Consider the following 21,772-nt stretch of genomic DNA (forward strand, 5'->3'; position numbering starts at 1 on the left):
GTGCATTTTTAACTTCCTTTGGAGTCTATATTCTTTCACTGCGAAGCATAAAACACAAAACGCCGAACTTTTCACGTCACTAGCTGCGCATACAGAGATTCAGTGAAACATTCCCTTGAAAATCCTATAGAATAAGTTATTCATCCTTTAGCTATAGGTCCTTCTGCTTTCTCAAGATTAGTTTTTATTTTATTTATTTATTTATTTATTTAGAGAACGTAGAAGAAAACTTAGTGAGGTAAAAAGTAATTTCATTTAAGTTTATTTTATCATAAGCCAAAGAGTGTGCATGAGATATTTAACACTGAACTTCTCATTTAAGGTGGGAAAAAGAAGAAAATGAAAGGTTCAAAGCAACCTGTTCAAATACTACTAATTCCTCTCCAGATTTGAAGATTCAGTCTGTCTTCCCTGTGTTTATTTGGGGACAGATTCTGTTAGTGTGACAAGTAGAGAAAGGGCTTTTTATTGCCAGACAATGCAATAGTAATGAAAAGTATTGCTGGGTTTACCAGATGCATGCAACAGGACACCCAAACACCTTTGAAAGCATTCAACACTGAGTACTTCAGCACCAACAACAGTTGCCACCTTCAGTAACCCTTTGCCCTACCCTGTCCTCTGGCCTGGGGGGAGGGGGACATCTACACAACCGGTATCCGGTGGGTAAGAAGAGAGAAACATTGTCTGTTTAAAATTAGGAAAGGCTAATTTTGTACCTTCTAGGCGTCGTCTCATTAAACCCAAGTGAGCACCGGTACAAGTGACCATTCCCTCTCCTCGGACGACACCAGCAAGGGCTTAAAACCAACGCAACACCTCCGGGAAAGCATGAGAAAGACAGCACTGAAGAAGGTAAACCCGCTGGAGGCAGCGGAGGCGGCTGGGAAGGACCCGAAGCACTGCTCACGCGGGGCGCGGAGGCGAGAGTGCGGCGCTCGGGGACCGCTGCCATCCTAGAAACCTCCAGCTCCCGCCGCCTGGCCAGCAGCCAGCTCCGGGGCGGCCGCGGTTCCCGCCCCTTCACCTCTCCGTCTCCAGCGCCCGGAGGGCCCGATCGCCCCAGGGCCAGCGCCCCGCGGGGCCCTCTGCTTCCGGCGCTGCGGGTGGCTCAGGCCAACTTGCCGGACCGCCCGTGGCGCTGTGGCCCCTGCAGCCAGCACAACCTAGGCGCCGCCGGGGGAGGGGGTTGCGCGCACCTTCAAAACAATCGCGGCCCGGAGAGCACTTTGGTTCTGGCTCCCGGCGCGGCTTTCCCCATCGCGGGCTAGGACACAGCCCGGAACCGGCGCGCACACGCGCACACACCCTCGCACACGCACACACGCGCGCACACAGACTTCTTGGCCAGCGTTGCCATCACACACCCGGGGAACGCCACCGAGGGGGCCAAGTACCTGCTCTCTGCGAGCTGTTGTGCTGTTCACTTCATCCTCCGTTGACAAGGAAACCAAACCGCACTTCATTTTTTTTTTTTTTCCAGAAAAACCTTCCACTGCCATTATTTGAAAATTGATTTACGGGGAGGGGAGAAGGAGGAAGAAGGGATAATATAGATATAGATATCAGGATATCTATCATAAAATTATCTCGGTTTTTTTAAATAAAAAAGTCAAATGTGCAAAAGTCATAGTTAATGTAAAGGAGGAAAAAAGCATTTGCTTAAAAATAATCCCATTAACTAGCTGCAAGAAAAGTTTCATGTTATCAACTGATATCAAAAACAGGAGGGGAAAAAACGAAATATTTCTCACAGGCTTCCAAAAAGGTCATAAAAATGCAAAATTAATGTCTTTGCTCAGTGGTGCGCACCGAATTGCAAGACGACAAACTTGTGAATACTGCTGTAAAATCCCACCTACACAAAAATGATTTCGGAAAAAGAGTATGTAAAAAAGAGTTAGAAACATGCTTTCTTATCTTTACAAAGGGAAAAAATAGGCATCATACTTCACAACGCTTTTTCCATAAAACCAGTTGCACATTTTGCTGGACTTGGGAGCCGCTCGCAGCAGGCACAGCTACCGCGGACTCCCAGACACAGCGCCTTGTCTAGAGAACCATCGCATGCTAGGAAAACTTGATTCAGGAAAAGGCTTAAGACCATGCTCGTCAGCTTTCCCAAATACAAACAATAATCAAAGAAGTGGGAAGAAAAAAAAAAGAAGAAAAAAAAACAAAAACAAAAAAAAGGACAAAAAAAAAAAAGAATAGGACAAGAATGCCACTGAGAAGGTACTCACCGAGCGGGAGTAAAATGTTGGAATAAAAATGAGATTTAGGAAAATACAGTATGGCGGTGGAAGAAGGAATGAAGCGCGTTTTTTTCTCAGTCTCTGCCTCGGGCACTGACACGTGACTCGGAGCCAGGCGGACTTGCAGGCGGCCGGGGTACCGCGGCTGCTGGGCGACCTCGGAGCCTTCGAAGCCCTCTGAGCCGCTCCGGCGGGCACGGCGGTGGGAGCCCGGCGAGGCGGCCTCCTCGGCGAGCCGGGACTAGCAGGTGCCGCTCACGCTGGGCTGAGCGCACGCACACGCACACGCAGACGGGCAGGGCGCGGGCTAGCGGGGACCGCGCGGGGCGGGCCGGAGGCGCGCAGCTGCCGCCGCCGCTGCCGCCGCTGCTACTGCTGGTACCGCCGCTGGTGCTGATGCTGCGGGCGCCCCGCCAGAAAGGGCAGCCTAGGGATGTTCAGCAGAGGCCTCGCAGGGTACACAACTTGCTGTCCACTGCAAAGTTGCCGCTTGCCACTTCCTTATTTTCCGGCTTTCATCTCCAGGTAGTTTCCTGCGGAGAGCTCCTGTCCTTTCCTCTCCCCAAGTTTCACTCTTCGAGCCCGGTTTAAAACTCGATCGTTTTGTTCATTTGATCTCGAAGTTCCTATTTCTTCTAAACTGCTTTGCCTATGTCACTTCCTCCCCCTAGGTCTGTTTCCCACCTTGTGGTTCTCAGGGAACCTGGATTCGTGCTAGGCGATGCGGGGGGCGTTGTCACTGCAAAGCCAACGTCAATCCCTTTGGCTGTCTGAGGGCATTCCCCGTTTGAAAGAGAAAACAAAAATCTTTTATTTGGAAAAATCCCATCCTAGGTTTTCTTTTGCTTGTTGGATGGTGCTGGGCGGGGGCGTGGACGTGTATAATTTATTCTTTCGTGGGCCGGGCATTGTTTGTTTTGTCTGCGTGAACACCAGCTTCGACCTGTCTGGAAGGCTCTTCGAGTCCGTGCTCCAGGCAGGGTCCTTCTTGACTCCTGCAAGTTGTTTTCTCAGGCTGCAAGTCCACGGAGAGGAGAGAGGGAAACAAGTGAGTCCATTGTGTGAGTGCTTGCCCGGCAGCAGGCACCTGGCGGATGGTCGAGAGGGGGAGATGTGCGCCACTCACCAGAAGGCAGCCTAAGCTCAGGCATGAGCCAGGAGACTGAGCAGTGCTTTGGAAGGTGGAGGCGAAGCAGGGAGTTCACCCAGCATCTGCTGCGGGATGCCTGCCTTTGGAACAAAGATTCCATCAGCCAATCACCGACTGCTTTGGGATTCTTCTACTGCTGCCTGTTGCAGAATCAGCTTTCTGGGCTCTGCAACGCATTAATTTTTCTTCATCATTCATGCAATATTCATATCAAAACCATTTCTCTGTGTTGCTTTGACTCTGGATTTCACAAAATTAATTGCCACGTCTGCGTTTTAAAATGAAAATAAATACAGTTTCTTGGCTCTCACGTTTCTGCTCTGATCTTTATCTCACTCTTTCCAACGTTGACGTTTAAGATAAAATGTCTGCTTAGGAAAGAATCTAACCTGGACAGTTTTGACATTTAAGTATGCATTCATTATGGAGAGCCTAGCAGCAAATGCTTCTCCAACATCCTGGGCAGAATTCACTGATCAAATAAAGTATTAATCCACAATTTAAACAACAGATATTTAAAATAGCCATTAAAATCATTAAATATTTATCTTGGTAAATTGCCAACTGGACCCACTTATTATTCACACTTTCCAGAGAGGATTCGAAATGCTGACAGGGACAGATGGGTGCATCAGAGTGGATTCCAGAAGAACTTAAGAAGCCTTAAGACCTGTGCAGAAGCTACTGGATTTTCATCTGGATAATGCAGAACAAATGTCGTTTGTGCTGAGACCATGTTGCTCTTCATTCTTTTGTTTTATTTTGTTTTTCATAGATCCCTGCAAACATGACTGTTTTCTTCCATGTCTCATGAATTATACTATTTCAACCTGAGTTTGTTAAATTTTCCAAATTTTCTATCTCTTCAAAATATGCAGATCCAAAGACATTCAAGAGAAGTCAATTCTAATGCACATATTTTCCCTTCTCTTACAGAGATATTGGAATGTGAGCAACTTCACTTTAAAAACGCGTTTGGGAGCTTCAGATCAGGCCAGGCGACGGCTGGGTTTAGAGTTATTCAAGAAGAACTTTGAAAAACAAGCTGTTTAGAATTGCACTGCAGTAATGGCCGCCAGCCAATCACAGTGATTGTCAGGCTTTTATTATTCAATAAAATGACTCCCCTTTATGTTTAATGCAGCTCTGCTGAGGAAAAGCAAGCCATCAATATCCTCCTTGCACTTCTTCCATTTACTTACATAATTGCAGACCAGGGCTTAAAATATTCCACTACTACTTACTTCCAAGATGCCATTCTCCCATTTTAGGTTGAACCACCACATTAAAGACAAGAGGAAACAAAGTCAGGTTGGAGGAACAGCATTTACGAAACAGAGGCTGTTGTTTAATTCTTATACAGCTCTGTGACATAAGCATTATTAACCTCATCTCTAAAGATTTAGGAAAACAAAGTCAAAGTTTAACTCATTTGTATAAGATTCTACTGTTATTGCACTGAAGAGATTTGGTTGGACCACAGTTAATCTGGTTTTAAAGCTAGAATAAAGTACTCCAAAAACTACATGAAGGAAACTAACTCTCAAGAGCTGTTGTTGATATCACTTAACAAAAACATGCTTTTCTTAAATTCAGTATATCTAAAGGATATTTGTGGAATTAACTGAGATACAAATAACAGTTGTAGCACATATAATTTTATTGAAATTTTGATCTCATAAAACTGGAAAAGAAGGAAGTAAACATTTAAAGTATAATAAAATACACATAGAATTCAAATAGAATAAAGAACAAGTAAAACAGGTTTTAAATGAAGAAAATAATATTTAAAAATTTCCTAAGCAAAAAGCAAACAAAAAGAAAATCTGTCAGAGAAGTGGCTGTGTTGTCTTGTTCGGCTTGTGTGTTCAACAGTTAACCACTTTCCAGAGGTTAGAATAGACAAATAACTTTTCTGATTCTCCTCTGAGGTCAGTCATGCAGCACATACAAATATGAAGTATACTAAATTTAAGAGGGGACCAGTAATTGATGATGCTAGAGGAAAATTCTATTTTGAAATCTATGCTTTGCAATTTCAACTTTTTTGTCAGAAAATGTTCATCACATATGAAATATTTATGGGCACAGCCATATGAATATATATTTAATTGGAAATGTTGTGCTATATAATAATATGACTTTAAATAGATATGTTTATATCCAGGGCCCTTAAATTACCTTCTTATCTAGAGGAACTACAGTACCAATAGCAAAAATCACCATGAAACGTGTACCAATTGCCCAAGATGACCAGGTAATATGAAAATATACATAATACATAACAAAGCACGAGTAAAGAAAGACAGGGGTAAGTATCAGGATTTATGTGTACTTTAGTGGTAAATATCTTACTCTTCACATACAATACTTTATAGAACTCAAAAACATTCAGATATATAAGGAAATACACCAAATTATTATGATTTATGTATTTGTATGTTAAATAAGTAAGTATGTCTATGGCTAAGAAAGTACATATAGAACAAATTAATATGTATACTAATATTATTTCTTGAATGTATTTACTTTAATGAAATGCTCTGAGGGCAGTTTTTTTACAAAGTGACCTAAGCAATAGAAGTATGTACACAAAAATGCTCTGATAGCTTCTTTGTAAATAAAGAAGTGAAAGAGAACAGGACACATGCAGCACTGTGCTATTACTCATTGTTTACTGACCCTACAGTCATTCACTTTAATGTGGATATAAGGTATGTCCCTTTATACATTTAGAAACTAGGAATTTTTCCAAGATAATTCTTCAGATATTTCCAGTGAAAATGTGGCCATCTTCAGGCTAACCATAGACATGTAAAAAAGTTCTAAATGTTAAAAATATTAAGCTAAGTTAAAAATGCTTTAATACAAATTAAGATAGCAAATGAGAGGCCTTCAGGGATCAAAGAGAGAAGGAATTTATTTGAGACAAAACAAAATGTGATTGAGAAAGCTCATTAAGGAAACCACCCACAACTCTGCATTTTCATTTCTCTGATGCTTGATATATGGATTATAAAGAAATGCTATGGGCTGGGTGTGGTGGTGCATGCTTGTAATCCAATCACTCAAAGGTAAAGGCTGGTAGACCTCTGTGAGTTTGTGACCTGCCTGATCTAAATAGGGAGTTCCAAGATAGCTTGGACTACATATGGAGACCTTGTCTTAAAATGAGAGAGAGAGAGAGAGAGAGAGAGAGAGAGAGAGAGAGAGAGAGGAGAGATATTTTTATAATCAGAAACTGAAGTTCTGCAAGACTTCGCCCAAGACCATCAGACTCAGCAGGTTACAGCAAGGGACCTTCCTTGTCTGTTGGGAAGGCTATAGACCCTGTAATGTGAGGGCCAACTTCTGTGGCAATGTTGTCCTTGCCAGTAAAACTCTGAGAAAGTAAAGGTGATTGGAGAGAAGAAAGATCTCTTCTTCAGTACTTGTGATATTGTCAAATATAACCAATATATTCTCAATCTCAGTGATAAGAATGGCTCTCTAGTAAAGAATTTTTTAAGCTTGTATTTCTTTGGAAAATGGCAGGTTTGAGGCATATATTCAGGAAAGCAAACCACTGAAGGCTTGGGCAGTTCATAGTTGAACTATCAACAGTATGGTAGTTAAGTTTTATCTCCACCTCATTTCACCCTAAAGATGAAAAAAGTGAGACTCAGTGAAATAAAGTAGCCCAGGAGCCAGGAAGCAGTGGAGCATAGACTCAAGTCTGCAAGGTGGTACAATCCGGTGGCTGACAGAATGCACTTGACTCCACCCATTTGTATCTGCATCATGATAAATTCACATTAATCTCTGTGTTTCAGTTCCCTCATCCAGTAAATAGAGAAATAATAAAACCTACTGAGTGCCGTGAAGTTAGTACATGTAGAGTGATTTCAACAGTTCCAGGGATAGACTATGCTTTGGTTACTCTTACAGGAGCCATGCTGTCTTATCCTATCTTACCCTACCATATCACCCTAAGCAGGAGCTTTCAAAGTTGGGAAAAACTTTCTGAGCAGCTTCCGTTCTTCTGAAAATGCCTGAGCAAACAGGTCATTTGGTAACCAACCTGTGTCTTTGCACTGAAGAGGCACAGGGAATGTTGGGACATGTGCAAGTAATGACAAAAGCAAAGGAAGAGGGGAAGTGAGGACAGGGCAGAAGGAAGAAAAGAGGGTGATATAAGGCAAGGCCTGGAAAATCCTCCCCCAGAACACCTATAAATGTGAGACAAATGCAAACATTGGACAGATTTGGGTCACCAGATGAATCCTAAACGGACATATGACAAAAAACACCTTAGAAAAACACTGAAGACTTTACCGTGTGCTGCTTTGGTGAGTCTGAATATTGCCTAAAACCTCTACAGAATATTTCTGCCTCAAGTTAAGGAATATCTACCTTAAGAATTAACGTTTATTTTAGGAATAACACCACAAAGAGTTATCTTCATTTGTGTCTAACCCTCAAGAGATTTGTTGTTCTAAAATAACAAATCTGATATCATTGCAAAATTAGTTTTACTCCCGAAAAGAAATCTTAAAAACTGATGTTTTACTTTTCTTTTCCAAGATCTTAGAAACATAGCGTTGCTATTTTATAAGGCACAATGTATTGTAGTAATTATTCTCCTGTTTTGTTTTTCTTGTGTCCTTGTTTTAACTCATAAACTGTGAATTTAGGGATAACCCCAGGTTTCAAGTATCAGCATTAACTTAAGATTATAAAATATTTTTTTCTGTGAGTGAAGGATGACTCATTTGTCTGAAGATTCTAGCATCCAAGAGATGAATCCCAGAATCAGTTCATCATTCTCAAGTTTTCGTAACCATCAAGCAGAGGCTCTATTATGTTCATAGAATTTAATATATGAATGAATTTTATTAATATGAAGCCTATATCTTAAAAATAAAATTTCCTTTTCATGCAATGAAATTAAGGGATTTTCAAAAGCCAGACAAATATACAAAACAATTTTAGGATGCCATGCAATGATCTTTCCTGCAGGTGTTTGTCAATAGCATCAGTTGCTTAAGCAATCCACACTTGCTCATCTGCAGCTTTTGTATGAACACAAGACATTTGGACAAACTGAAAGAGTATTTGTTTATTGATTTCACTGAAAGCACATGTGAGTTGTGTTTACATATTTTTAAGTTTTATATTTCTATTTCCTCTAATAATCTCTACTCCATTTACTCTCTCAGAATTCATTCAAATTAAATTTCCCACTACATACTTAGGGTATGTGTGTGTTTTGGGAGATGACATGCTAATACATTTATTCGACTTCTACTTTTAATAATATGTTTGAATATATAATAGGGAAAGAAAGTAATGATAGGTACAGGTGATGGTACATATGGATATGTATGTATATATTCCCCTCCATTCAAAGTTGTCAAGATCTGAGAGGATCACAGCCCTTGGTGTTTGGCTTCAGGATAGTAAATTTTTTGTTGTTTTATTAATTTAAAGCTCCAGAGAGAGCCAGAGAAAAGATCAAACACAGGCTTTTCAAATAAGATATAATGAACTACTAGTAAGCCAGTGGGCAAAATATGAATATTTCAAATGTTAAACTTACAAGTATGCACCCACTCCTGTCCAGTTTCACATCCCACCAATGTAGTCCTACATTTATTATGAGCATTCACACATGTATGGGTCTTATTGTTTGAGATGTACTTATTTACAAAAAATCAATATACATCAATATTTTTTGCTTTTCAAAAAGCTTTAAAATTTACATATGCACATATATAAATCTATATGTATATGTATATATGTACATGTGCAGATTTAATTAATGGTCCTAAAGTCAAGAGCATTGAGCTCCCAGTATAAAAAGGTTAATTTTTTAACTTGGTACATTTTTCATACAAGTAGATATCATTTATGTATTTTTCATTTGTAACACAATAAAAAAGTTATCATATTTTAGGGCCTGAAAGAAGTTAAAAGATTTTATCAAAATATTATAGCATAATAAATGGAAGGTAATAAACAAAAAAGAAAGGAATTTGATTAAAAGTAAACTTTCTGATTCAAAAGACTCTATTTCTTTCTATGTGTAAGGATGATTTTTTTTTAAGAGAAAACTCATTAAAAACTGATATTATGCTACAATTTCCTGGAAGTAGAGAAAAGCTCTACAACTTGATCAAAATTTTATTGGAGTTAAATGTGTTTGCTGATTAAGCTCGAGTTTTTAAGTTAGACTAAGAACTTTCATTAATTTGTGAAGCATGGTTCATTGTAACACATGATGATTTAAATGTGACTTACAACATATTTTTTCATAAACAACAACAAAAAACAGTTGATGTGATAGTGAATGGTCAAGTGTAACACTCAAATCATGAAGCAGATTGAATGGACAGACCCTTAACATATGGACAATAGGCTTTACATGTGAAATTTGCTCATTAATATCAAACAACCTGCCTATAATTTTAAAATTTGGTGAAAAGATGCTCATGTAATTTTGAAAAACTGTTTTGTGCTAGAGAAATATTACCTAGAGAATCCTAACATGCTTTAATATTTGAGAATTATCGTAAATACCAAAAATCTTACTTTATCCTATTTTTAAAAGATGGCAAGTTACAATACATAACTGCTTAAATATTGTCATTACTAAAGTTTTCATCCTGTGACTGAAAAAAAAATACTCTCAAAAGAAGCTTATCATGCCGGTTGTCAATATCACTTCTCTCAAACTGATGTTTGTGTTTCCTTGTTTATATCTAAAATGTAAAACTACAGTAAAATTAATATATTTCACATGCAAAGATTCTCAAAATTTTAGATAATAACGCAAATATCATCTTGTTGTTTACAAATTCTCTTTTCTTAATTTTTAAAGTGTAATCTTAAGTTATCTCTTTTCTGATAAATTTACAGAGAATAAATGTACCAGGCATGGGACACATTGATTTTCTTTCAAAGATTAAATTTATTCCTGGATCTTTGTTTACTAGGCAACATTAACTTTATTCTTTTGCAGAGATCGCAAAGAAATGTATTTTAAATCCTTGAAATACCTCATCTTGTGATTTATAATGTCTTCCAGATTGTTGATTTCACTTTCCCATAAAAGTTGAGGAGCTGGTATTAAATCTCCAGTTAGTAAAGACATTTCTACAGGTTTCACTTTTTGTTTTCTTCGCTCCAACTCTTGTATGTTTATTTTTTGTGAACCTGGGGTAATGAAGAGTTCATGAATCCCTGCACATTGTAAATATCAGATATTCAAGTAATCTCTTTTGATGTACCAGATCACAGTCAAGTTATGTTGAATTCTTTGATAGCTACCTGCAGTTCTAATAGAGTATTGCTTTGTAGATACCCTTCTACGTTAGATTTTGAGCATTCAGGCAGTAGAAACATCATTGTGAGAATTCAGAGATTAATATGCTCATACCACTCTAAGGAAGAGACAGCTCACTTCCTCAAAGGGGTAGGATATGAGGGAGGTCTTGCTAAAAAGGTATAACATTTTTTCCATGCAAAAATCACTGATAATTTGGCTAAGTGATGTATAAATTGAGTTTCCCTAAAATAAAATAGTAAAGAACAGAAGTTTTTTTTTTTTTTTTTTTTGTTTTTTTTTTTGTTTTTTTTTTTGTTTTTTTTTTTTGGTTTTTTTTTTTGGTTTTTCGAGACAGGGTTTCTCTGTGTAGCTTTGCGCCTTTCCTGGAACTCACTTGGTAGTCCAGGCTGGCCTCGAACTCACAGAGATCCGCCTGGCTCTGCCTCCCGAGTGCTGGGATTAAAGGCGTGCGCCACCACCGCCCGGCAAGAACAGAAGTTTTTAACAACAGGTATTTCAATAATAAAGCCCAAACAGAAAACAACTCTACTTTTTAAAATTTTAATTGACAGTTTATAATCATTTGGATGAATGGAGTGCAGTGTGACATTTCAATGTGTACATTGTGTATTTACCAGATCAGGAAAAACAACACTGATTTTAAACAGAATCATAAGTTTAAGGATTTGACCGGGTGTTGAGCTCAAAATATCTCTAGTACTATTCAAATCCATATTACTCTCAAATGACATTAATTAGATTATCTGAGGGGACAGGTAGGAACTGTGCTGAGTTTCAAACTTGGCCTAAGGCATGCTAAGAAAATTATTCTTGGGCATTTGAGAGTGCTGTGCTCTATCCCTGAGCTGTACTACTACTTCTTCACTTATTTATACAAGAATCCTGCCCAATATCACCTAGCAGTACTGTGAAGCTTTTAAAAGCATACTTTTACTTATTCTTTGAGAATTTCATATATATATATATGTGTATATATATATATATATGAATGCATCATATTTTGATTAAATTCACCTCCTACTTGCCCTTCTCCAAATCCTCCCGCACCTTCCCCATGTTCCCTTCCTTCTTGTTCTCTTGTTGTTCATGACCCACTGAGCTCAGTTCTACCATCACGAGTTTATAGGGCCATCCACTAAAGTACAGACAACCTATGATGGCCTCCATCCTTTGGATTAATGCTTCTCAACCTCTGGGGGTCATGACACTTTCACAGGGATCACTTAAGACCATGGGAAAATGTAGATATTTACACTAGGATTCATAACAGTAGCAAAATTACAGTTATACAGTAGCAACAAAAATAATCTTATGGTTGGGGGTCACCACAACATGAAGAACAGTATTAAAGGGTCGCAGCATTAGTAAGATTGAGAACCACTGCTTTGGATGGAGAAAAGGGAAGGGGGAAATGATGTAGTTGTAATCTTAGAAATATAAAAGTATATTTAAAAAGTGACTCTTCTTCCTCCAGAAACCATCAGCTACCACATGCTCTTCAGCAAGCAGTGGGACTTTGTGAACTTCTCACTTAATCTTGCTTAACTGTTGACTATCTCAATCTTGTGCCAGCAACCAAAGATGATGTGAGTTCATGAGTGAATTGGCTGTGTTGTTTCCAAATGACACTGTTTTGCAGCAGTTGTTCCTAACCTCTGGCTCTTACAGTCTTTCTGCCTTTACTTCTCCAGTGTTTCCTGAGCCATGTTGGAGATTAAAATAGATGTCCTATTTAGGGTTGAGTACTCTGTAGTCTTTTATTTTTTGCACTTGGACCAGTGGTAATTCTTCATAATAATGTTGCACTGCCCAAAGAAGCTTCTCTGATAAAGGTAGAGAGTTGCACTAATTTATGGGTATAAAGAAAAAATATTTAAAGGGAAGTTTGATGCATGTCTGTTTAGCAAAATAATAGAAGCAGGTTCTCCTTCAGAGACTATGGTATCATCAGTCATAGTTTGGCTAGACATGAGGCTCCTCTTGTAGAGCAGGCCTTAAATGAAATCAGTAAGCTCTTGGTTACTCCTTCAACTGTCATGCCAACATTGCACCAATAGGTACATCTTGCTAATTTGTTGTCATAGCTTGCAAGTTCACAGCTGGGTTACACTGTTGATTACTTCCCTTCCCTATCAGCTTTCATAGAATATCCTCCCACTGTGAAAGCTATATAGCAAGGAAGAACCATCCAGGTCAGTTGCTATCCTGCTTCTCCTACATGCCAGCTATGACTGAAATATGAGGTCTCTTCAGTGATAGGATCTTATCACCAGATAATAACTAAAAACTAGATAATTTTATAACCATTACTAATTCTAATTATTTACTTAAGTGTGTGTTTCTTCCCTGATGTAGGAACAGTCTCAGAACTGAGCTTTACTACTGACCTAAATTGTTCTATATATTATTCATTCAGTGCTGGAAAAACAAGGAGGAAGCAATTTGCTCTGACCGGTGCCTGCCTCTTGGAAAAGGGTGTGATTTCCCAACCATGTGGATGTTGGGAAGTCCAAAGTATGCTTCACACTTTGCTTTTAGTTTTCTACACAGGGATGCTGTTTCCTTCACTCCTCTCTGCCTCCTTTGCACTATGCTCTCTCAGCATAAGATCCTATCTCCTAAGTATGGATACAGTAAGGCTAGAGATTGTAGGCTAATCTGACGTTTTGAAAGGGAGGATGAAGTATGAAGAAAGAATGTGAATATGTAGAGAGAGAGCAGGTAAATAATGAAGGTTATGTTTAATAGATTCCAATGAGAAGATCTATTATATAATGGGATATACCTGGTGTTCACAACAGTGATCTAGAAAAGGGCTACTAAATATATAACCATATGGCATAGTTACTATTGTTATCCTCATTTCATGGGGAGAATGATGCACTGGGAAGTGATGTCACTTGTCCACAGTTAAGCTCCATCTGTAGTGTGGTGTCAAGTTCATTGTTTCCTCCCCAAGATAACAGCAATGAAGAAGAGTGCAAAGGAGTTTCTGGAAGATAATAGAAATTAGGGCAGTTTTGATAAAAAGAAGAGCATGCAGGAGAGAGAAATGTTTCTGGGTGTTCAAGGGAGGGAAATATTTTATGCTGAAGCAGATGATACAGGAAAGAAAAACACACTAGGATGATCCTAAAAATATCTGATGGGTGGAAAGGACATCTGAGGACATCTGTAGCTATGGAGAAATGTATTACCTCTATCACACTTACCAGAATACATCTCACGTGTGTTAGAGTGTAGCTAAAGGGACAGCTGAAATAACTTGGCCCCTGATTTCGGAAGATTGGAAAAAAGAAAATTTGATGCCACGTGCTCCCTAGATAAATGGAGGAATTATTACTTCAAAAAACCAAGAGGTTTTGGGCACAAGTTGATGTAGCTTGCTTGGAGAAAGTTATTAAGATGGCTTGGGGACACATTGTGTTAGCAGTGACAGGAAGATATACAAACAGAGTTGCTTGGTTGGTAATAAGAACTTAACTAATTTCCCAGTTGTCCTTTTAGAGTCTTGAGAGCAATTGGCATAGATTTTGTGAGTTGAAAGTGCTTTGGATGGATGAGCTCTGTAGAGGAGATACCTGGAGGGAGCACAGGGCCTAATGTGTCCTGAGTCCAGGGGTAAAGAAAAAAGGGAGTGGGAAGAAGAGAAAGTGCAAAGGAAATGAGTTGTCAGGGAGTGGAAAGTCAGGGCATGCGGATGTCAGGAGACCATTAGGACATGATCAGTGATCACACTGAGTAGAAAAATACCATTATCAGAGCTCTTTGATTGTACCAAGAATATTTTCATGTGTTAGTGTATCTGACTGTGTCATATTTCATAGCATGTGTGTATAAATATGTTTCCCCTATTCTTGAAAAAGTTTTACTAAATAAATATATCATTTAACACTATCTTGAAATTTTAAAATGTTGTGTGATTGATAATTAAAAGCTTTCATTTATAATTCGTAAATATTATCATCCTAAAGAAAAGTGTCTGTTGTTATCCTTCAAATAAAATCAGTTTATGTAAAGAAAAAGGAGATTGCTATCTTTGGGAACTTCAGGCTATATTAATAAATTATTCAGGGCATCAATAGTTGGAAATGAACACCAAGGCTGAGGTCAGAGGAGTGAGCCACACTGTTTATTTCCTCAATTTCCTGCCCTGCAAATATTTAGGAATAATACAGAGATAAATGGAGATATTTGCTGTATGCACTGTTAATACTGTCTACATTTATAATGTGGGCAGGGATAAGGAATTGTAATTATCATGAAGCATTTTTAAACAGGTTCAGGAAGAATTAGCCATAAGGAAGACACTGCTGAGATGCTTATGAAAGCTATGGAGTTGTCCCTTGTGATGGGCTTTGTCAGGCAGAACTAATTATCTGTGGATGATAAGAGAAAATATGGTGAAAAACAGCAGCCATTTCCCATGGCGGGAGTATCCATTTAAAACCCAACAACTCCCTGAACCATGAGATAATTGAAACAGTACCAAAGCCGGCGTGAATAACAAGGCATGCACTGTCTTTCTTAGAAAGTAACAGGGCAGCTTGCAAAATTAACTTCAAATGCATTCCAGAAATAGTACATACTGCCAGGGTTGGTGGCACACAGCTATAAAACCAGCACCTGGGGAATCCAGGCATGCCTGGGCTACCAAATAAGACCTGGTTTCAAAAGGCAAAACCAAAACCAAAAGTACCAAGAAAGAGTAAATTATATTTGTAAATGATCCAGTTCATTCAATCAGAATAAAAGAGGAACTGCTACGTGCACCCAAAATAAAAACTTAATTTATCAAAGTTTGCTAATAGTAAATTCATGTCTTTAAACTTTTTAATTTACAGTTCTAACATAAAAGAAGTATTAAGGTATTTAGTATAGCTTTGTGTATAAAATCAGCAGTCAAAACCAAGTTTTGTTTAGCTCAGTGAATATTTATTTTGAATTAAAAGAGATAATATGCAAATGCATTCAATATTCTAACAAAACCTTAAAGCTCTGTCAAAATCAGCTGATTTTTTTTGCTCTCAGTTTCAGTTAAAAGCAACAGAGATAATGCATGAAGGACTTTGCTGCAATTCCTCTAACAGTGTTGGGGCCCACCTTCTCCACTTCCCAAAGATATGTGCATCTCAAGAAGTCATACATGTCATATATGAGTCTTTTCTGATGTATGGACTATGACTCTTACTGTGTCAGCACCAACATTACCTCTTCCAGAGAAGAAAAAGTTTGATATGTATGATAACAAAATGGACAGTGACTGTGTTTGACTATCATTTGAGGAAGTCAGAAATCAAGAACTATAATAATATCACTTGATATTTATCTGCTCAATTAAGAGATGATGACCTGAATATTGCAGGGAACTCAAGGAAAGAAATGCAAAAATATTCAAGAAAAAAAGCATTAAGCATTTTTTTCCAGTCAAATGAAAAGGGAATGAGTATGTAGGAAATGAAGTGGATATTTAAATGTTTTCAAATTAATTTTCTATTTTCTGTATCAACTTTCCATTGTAGGTGATAATGCAAACATCACAAATAAGAATAATGTAGCACATTATGTTGTTTACAAAGATGGATGTTATTATAAAATTTGTATTGATCAATTTTAGAAAAATAGTTATTGTTCTATAAATTTAAAATTGTGAGATACAAGCAAGATTTTGTTGTCTTTTTTTTTTAATGCTCACTGCTAAGTGCATTGTTCATGCTGGATTCCTAAAGAGAAATGTAATTCATAGTAAACCACATTGATATTCATGTATTCCTTTCTTTTCTAGTTCCTATCTCCTTATCTCAACAGAAAGGCAGCACATTCTCCAAGTTTATAAGGATACTGATAGTCAGTTTAAATGCAATCTTCAGCAAACAATATAAAATCAAGGCAAAATGAGCAGGTTTCTCAAATCACTTCTCTAAAGGGAAATTCAAAAACAGAATATGCGTGTTATGCAAATTGTACCTGAGATATTTGCAAACAGTACTAATATTCATATGTTAAGAAACTGTGGTAGTTGTAATATAAAATTGGTGATTCTGATTAACATAATTAGAATATAAATGATCACATAATTCTCTTGAACAAGTAAATCTGCTCCTTTTAAATATGATGCTCATTCATCAAGAGAAAACTACATCCTGTCAAAATAAATGAATCGGCAACATATTTAGGTAAAATATGACTGTAAAACTGGAATTACAAACTTTGTCACCTTATGAAACAATAATAAAAGTCATTTCTAAAAATCTCTTCTTTCCCTCAAATAAAATTTTCAGAGCAATCATTAAACTATCATTGTGGTTGATATGTCATCCAAATATTCCATATTATGATGTCCATGTAGTAATTCAAACAAAGTATCTACATTTATTTTACAACATGTTAGTTTTTATAATTCATTATATTTTCCATATAACTTGTATTATGGTTCTGAAAATTAGTCACATAAGAATGTAGGCAAATTATAAATTATAGTGGCACTGTTTTAAATTATTGTATGGTCAAATTGGAGTAAACCACTCATCACAAAATGTCAATGATAAATAAGAATTTTTGTGCTTTTCCCTAAAATTGTAACTATAATTTGTTTGAGGTTATCAATAATACACCAGGGCCAAATTATTTTGTATGTACAAACACATACATGCAAAATGGATAGAAATTAATAAATGGGACCTCATGAAAGTGACAAGTTTCTGTATGGCAAAAACACCATCATTTGGACAAAGCAATAGCTTACAGAATGGGAAAAGATTTTACCAACTATGTATCCAAGGAAGGATGAATATCCAAAATACATAAGGCATTAAAACTACCATACATCAAGGAAGCAAAAAACCCAATTGAAAGTAATGTACATATCTAAACAAAGAATTCACAGAAGAAGAAATTCAACTGGCAGAAAAATACTTAAAAAAAAATGTTCAGCATCCTTAAGTCATCAGATAAATGCAAATTAAAACTACTTTTAGATTTTACCTTATGCCTGTAAGAATGGCTAAGATCAGAAACACAACTGACAGCTTGTGCTAAAGAGAATGTGGAGTAAGGGAATACTCATTCATCGCTGGTGTGACTGCAAACTCATACAGTCACTATGGAAATAAGTGCGGCAGTTCCTTAAGGTGGGAAGCAATTTACCTAAAAATCCAGCTATATCACCTCTGGAGCATATATTCAAAGGACCCTTAATCCTACAGAGATTCTTGATCAGTCATGTTTATTGCTGCTCTATTCATAATACCCACATATTGGGAACATTCATGATATCACTTCACAGATGAATGGAAATCCAAAATGTGGTTTATGGAATTCCTGAGAGAGGAAATGAGTAGGTTTCTGCATCTTTATCTGTTTCTGTTGCCTTTTCTTGGCCCTTCTGCTTATTCATCCTATTTTAATGCATTTATTTTTCTTTAATATTATTTTATATCATTTTATGTTCTTATTAGCCCTTAGACACCAGTTAATGAGAGGCAAAAATGGGTGTGCCTGAATAAGAGGGAAGGTGGAGAGGAACTGGGAGGAGTAGAGGAAGGGGAAACCATAATCAGGCTATATTATATTAAAAACAAATCTATTTTCAATAAAATAATATTTAAAAAAATAAAATGTGCTGAAGAAATCCTATGTATCCTCTGTACTCTGGGTAACAACTTGACAGAAGACTATGTCATATTCATTCCCCTTATATACATATGAAAACTCTCTAATGGGAATTAAAAAGCAAGATGGTGGATGTTATCCACAGGAACGTGGTAGAGGAGAACATAACACCCTCCTGTTGAGTTATGAGTCTATAGTATACAGAGAAAATTCCTGCCTGAGTAGAAGAAGCCGATTAAAACAAGATGACCATGAGTTTTACTTATATGCTTAAATAATCAAATGTTGGGATGGATTCCTTTAGTTTTGAAAGAAAATCTTGATTAAGATTATCTTTCTCATTGTTTTTAATATTTTGGTAAATATTCACTGTTCATGGTTATGGGTTTCATAAAATTGTTCTCATTAAGTGTATCCTGTACTTTGGCCAAACTCACTCCATCTAACATGTCTACCACACAGAGAGATACTTTTACTATGACCTTTAAATAAAATAATTTGGTGATTTTTTTTTACATAGAAATTTTATTGTATAGAAAAATGTGCTCTTTTCAAACTGGTTGGTTGAATTCAAACAGAATGGAGTACCCATATACCCTACAACATGGATGAACCTCTGAAACATTGTCTTATGTAAACACAAAGAATCAAAAATGATATGTACCTCTGTTTATGACTCCGGGGTTAAATTTCTTCTTCCCTTACCTAACTCTAACCCTACTGCCCATCACGACCTCCATACCCTCACGCCTAGCTCCAGATACACAGCCAGTGACCACTCTTTGTGTTTGAGCCACCTTTAAGGGTAAGTTGTTTACTCTACTCTAGCCATTGGTCCTCCCCTCCATACCAACAGGGAGTATATGAGATGGATTGGAAGGAAGAAAGGTAAGAGAAAATGTAATATAATTATATTTAAATTAAAATTGTAAAACAAAATGTGGTTGGTTGAATTCTTTCAGAAGTGAATATAAAATGGAATGGAAAGTCTCTTACTCTTCTTATGTTGAACAATTGTGGGTTTCTGTGTTAATCAACATCTGCTGCAAGAAGAAGCTTCTCTGTGGAGTGTTGAGCAATGCATTGATCTATAATTACAGTAATATGTTGTTAGGAGTCATTTTATTTTTGTTCATCTGGCATAATATCATTAGTAGGTTTTCTTCTATGGGACTCATAGGAGAATTTAGTTTCAGGTTCAAAGTAGATTCTTGGCCTCATTGACAGTGTCAGTTTTCATCTCCTATAGAGGGCTTCAAAACCAACTAAAAAAATATAATAAACCATTGGTTACTCCTGTGATATTCATGCCACAATCACACCAGAGGCAATATCATGTAGGCAGTTCATTATTGTACCTCACAGAGTTCAAATTTGGGTGACATGATGATTATTTTTTTCCTCTGGTAGTATTTATAGCACTTTCCATTACTATGAATGCTATCCATTAAAGGCTGAAAATTTCAGTAGAGTACCAGCTATATTTCTATATGTTCTGTGACGCAAGTTTATGGTGTCTTCAACAATAGGCCTTAATGTCATTTTGGAGGGGAAATCAATAGCGTTGGTGATAGCCCATAATGTTTGGAAGGGTCTATAGAACCAACTAGTAAACTAATCAATAATATGTAACTCATCCCTGCTTCTGCCTCTAGCATAACATATGATGGAATAATTTTAAATGTAAAAAAATTGGGGGGTGGATGGAGGCATGAGATCATTTTATGAATATTGTCTTAGTTTGGGTTTCTTTTGCTATGATTAAGTGCCATAACCCAAATCAACCTGTGCATTAAAAATCATTTTAAAAAAGTGGTTGGCTACTCCTGTAACATGTGTGCAGCTATTATACCAGTGAATATGTCTTCACAAGCTGATTGTTCTTGTTGCTCAAGGGTTCACAGATGTGCAAGACAGTTGATTAATTTTCTTCTCTAGTATCATGCACACACTTTCCAGCACTGTGAATGCTAGCCAATAGGAAAGAAGTTTCCACATTGGCAGTCATTGGATATCTAAGTGTCTTGTGACTCCAGTATGTGGCATCTTCAGCAATAGAGTTTACAATCAAGTTCTGGAGGGTAACAAAGAACAATGAATGGGATATCACTGACCACCAAATAGAAATGAGTTAACACATACCTGGCATTTTTATTTTTGTTTGATAACCTATGATATCTAGGAGAGGGATTGTTCCCCTATTGCTCGTTAACTAACCCTTTTACAAATAAAATTATCGAATGTCTTTAGGACAATTTTTATACATAAAAAGCAATGAATTTAAAACCTTAATATTTTATAATCATGCAGAGATATATTGACTGTTTTGTAACATTTGCTGAAAGTAGCATGGATAATTTAAGTATCTTGTGGTGATAATTTCTTCCTCTCGCAAGGTTTGTTCACATTTCATATGAGTATAAATCAACAAAAAGAGATACAGACACATTAAGATTGCTAGTAATTTAGTGAATGAGTACAAAGTGTAAAGCATAAAGTATATATCCTATAGAACCCACAAGTTCAAAGTCAATTTGAGACAAGTAGGTTATTCAGGATGAGAAACACTTATATGAACGAGAAGGGGAATGGGAAGTAGATATCACAGACATCCTTTGTGTCCGTATTCCAATGGCTGTAGCCAGATCAAAAGGCCTCAGTTTAAGGGCTCATTTTTTTTTATAAACATTGCTTGATAATATGAAAAGTTAAGTTGGAACCTTTTGTCTAAGGAATTTAATACAATGAGCATTACGGTGATATGTCAGTATAGCATTTGAGAAATTAAATGAAATCACTTCTTTTTTCTTTTTATTTATTAGTTATTCATATGTGTGTGATCACAGTCACCCTCTTTGTACACTCTTCTCAGGTTGATCACTCTTCCTTTTCTGCCCAATTTTATGTCTTGTTTTTTTCTTTCTTTTTCCCATCTAGGCTAGTTTGTGCTGCCCAAATATTTCTGGAACTGTGGACTTCTACAAAAGCATGTTTGACTTAACAAAAGCTAAACTTTTAGAGAAAACTGACCTGTAACACAAGTTTCTAAATGGTCTTACTAATAGAAAACCCTGAGCAAGATATTGAGGTGAAAGCTGAAAGATCAGAGCAACAGAACAAGCCACAGTCAACCTCACCTTATCAACTCCTCAGCCTCCAGAGAGAGAGACTTCCTGTCTACTCACGCCTTATATACCTTTCTGTGCCCTGCCATCTTCCTTCCTTCCTAATGCAGGGATTAAAGGCATGTGTGCTTCCCAAATACTTGGTAGCAAAGGCATTAGATTTCAAGTGTTGGGATTAAAGGCATGTGCCACCATGCCTGGCTCTGTTTCCAGAGTGGCCTGGAACTCACAGAGATCCAGATGGATCTCTGCCTCCTGAGTGATAGGATTAAGGATATGTGCCACCACTGTCTTGCCTCTATAT

The 21,772-nt window shown here is 37.3% G+C and overlaps 2 protein-coding genes across 9 annotated transcripts in view; one reads left to right on the forward strand and one right to left on the reverse strand.

The window, feature by feature from the left end:
• Nucleotides 1-2,492, reverse strand: part of Ralyl (RALY RNA binding protein like) — a 690,262-nt gene extending 687,770 nt beyond the window's left edge. The window contains exons 1-2 of one of the 8 annotated variants that reach the window (XM_052715020.1): nucleotides 2,244-2,273; nucleotides 1,398-1,495 (exon numbers count right to left, since the gene is read on the reverse strand). Coding sequence is in view for 5 of the 8 variants with exons in the window: in XM_052715022.1 (XP_052570982.1) it covers nucleotides 720-771 (52 nt within the window). In the remaining 3 variants the exon portion in view is untranslated. Of the gene's footprint in view, nucleotides 1-719; nucleotides 1,172-1,199; nucleotides 1,305-1,397; nucleotides 1,496-2,243 lie in introns of those variants that run through there. The other 7 variants (XM_052715025.1, XM_052715026.1, XM_052715022.1 and 4 more) reach the window with 7 other exon arrangements.
• Nucleotides 832-18,786, forward strand: LOC128097084 (uncharacterized). The gene is made up of 5 exons (XM_052717251.1): nucleotides 832-929; nucleotides 971-1,266; nucleotides 1,803-1,885; nucleotides 2,334-2,780; nucleotides 15,764-18,786. Exons 1-5 carry the CDS (start codon nucleotides 832-834, stop codon nucleotides 15,914-15,916), a joined length of 1,077 nt encoding a protein of 358 aa, XP_052573211.1. The 3' UTR covers nucleotides 15,917-18,786.
• Nucleotides 18,787-21,772: the final 2,986 nt, after the last annotated feature.

This window comes from Peromyscus californicus, unplaced genomic scaffold (genome assembly GCF_007827085.1).
Source record: "Peromyscus californicus insignis strain IS unplaced genomic scaffold, ASM782708v3 Scaffold_5__1_contigs__length_169319896, whole genome shotgun sequence".
NCBI classification, from domain to species: domain Eukaryota; kingdom Metazoa; phylum Chordata; class Mammalia; order Rodentia; family Cricetidae; genus Peromyscus; species Peromyscus californicus.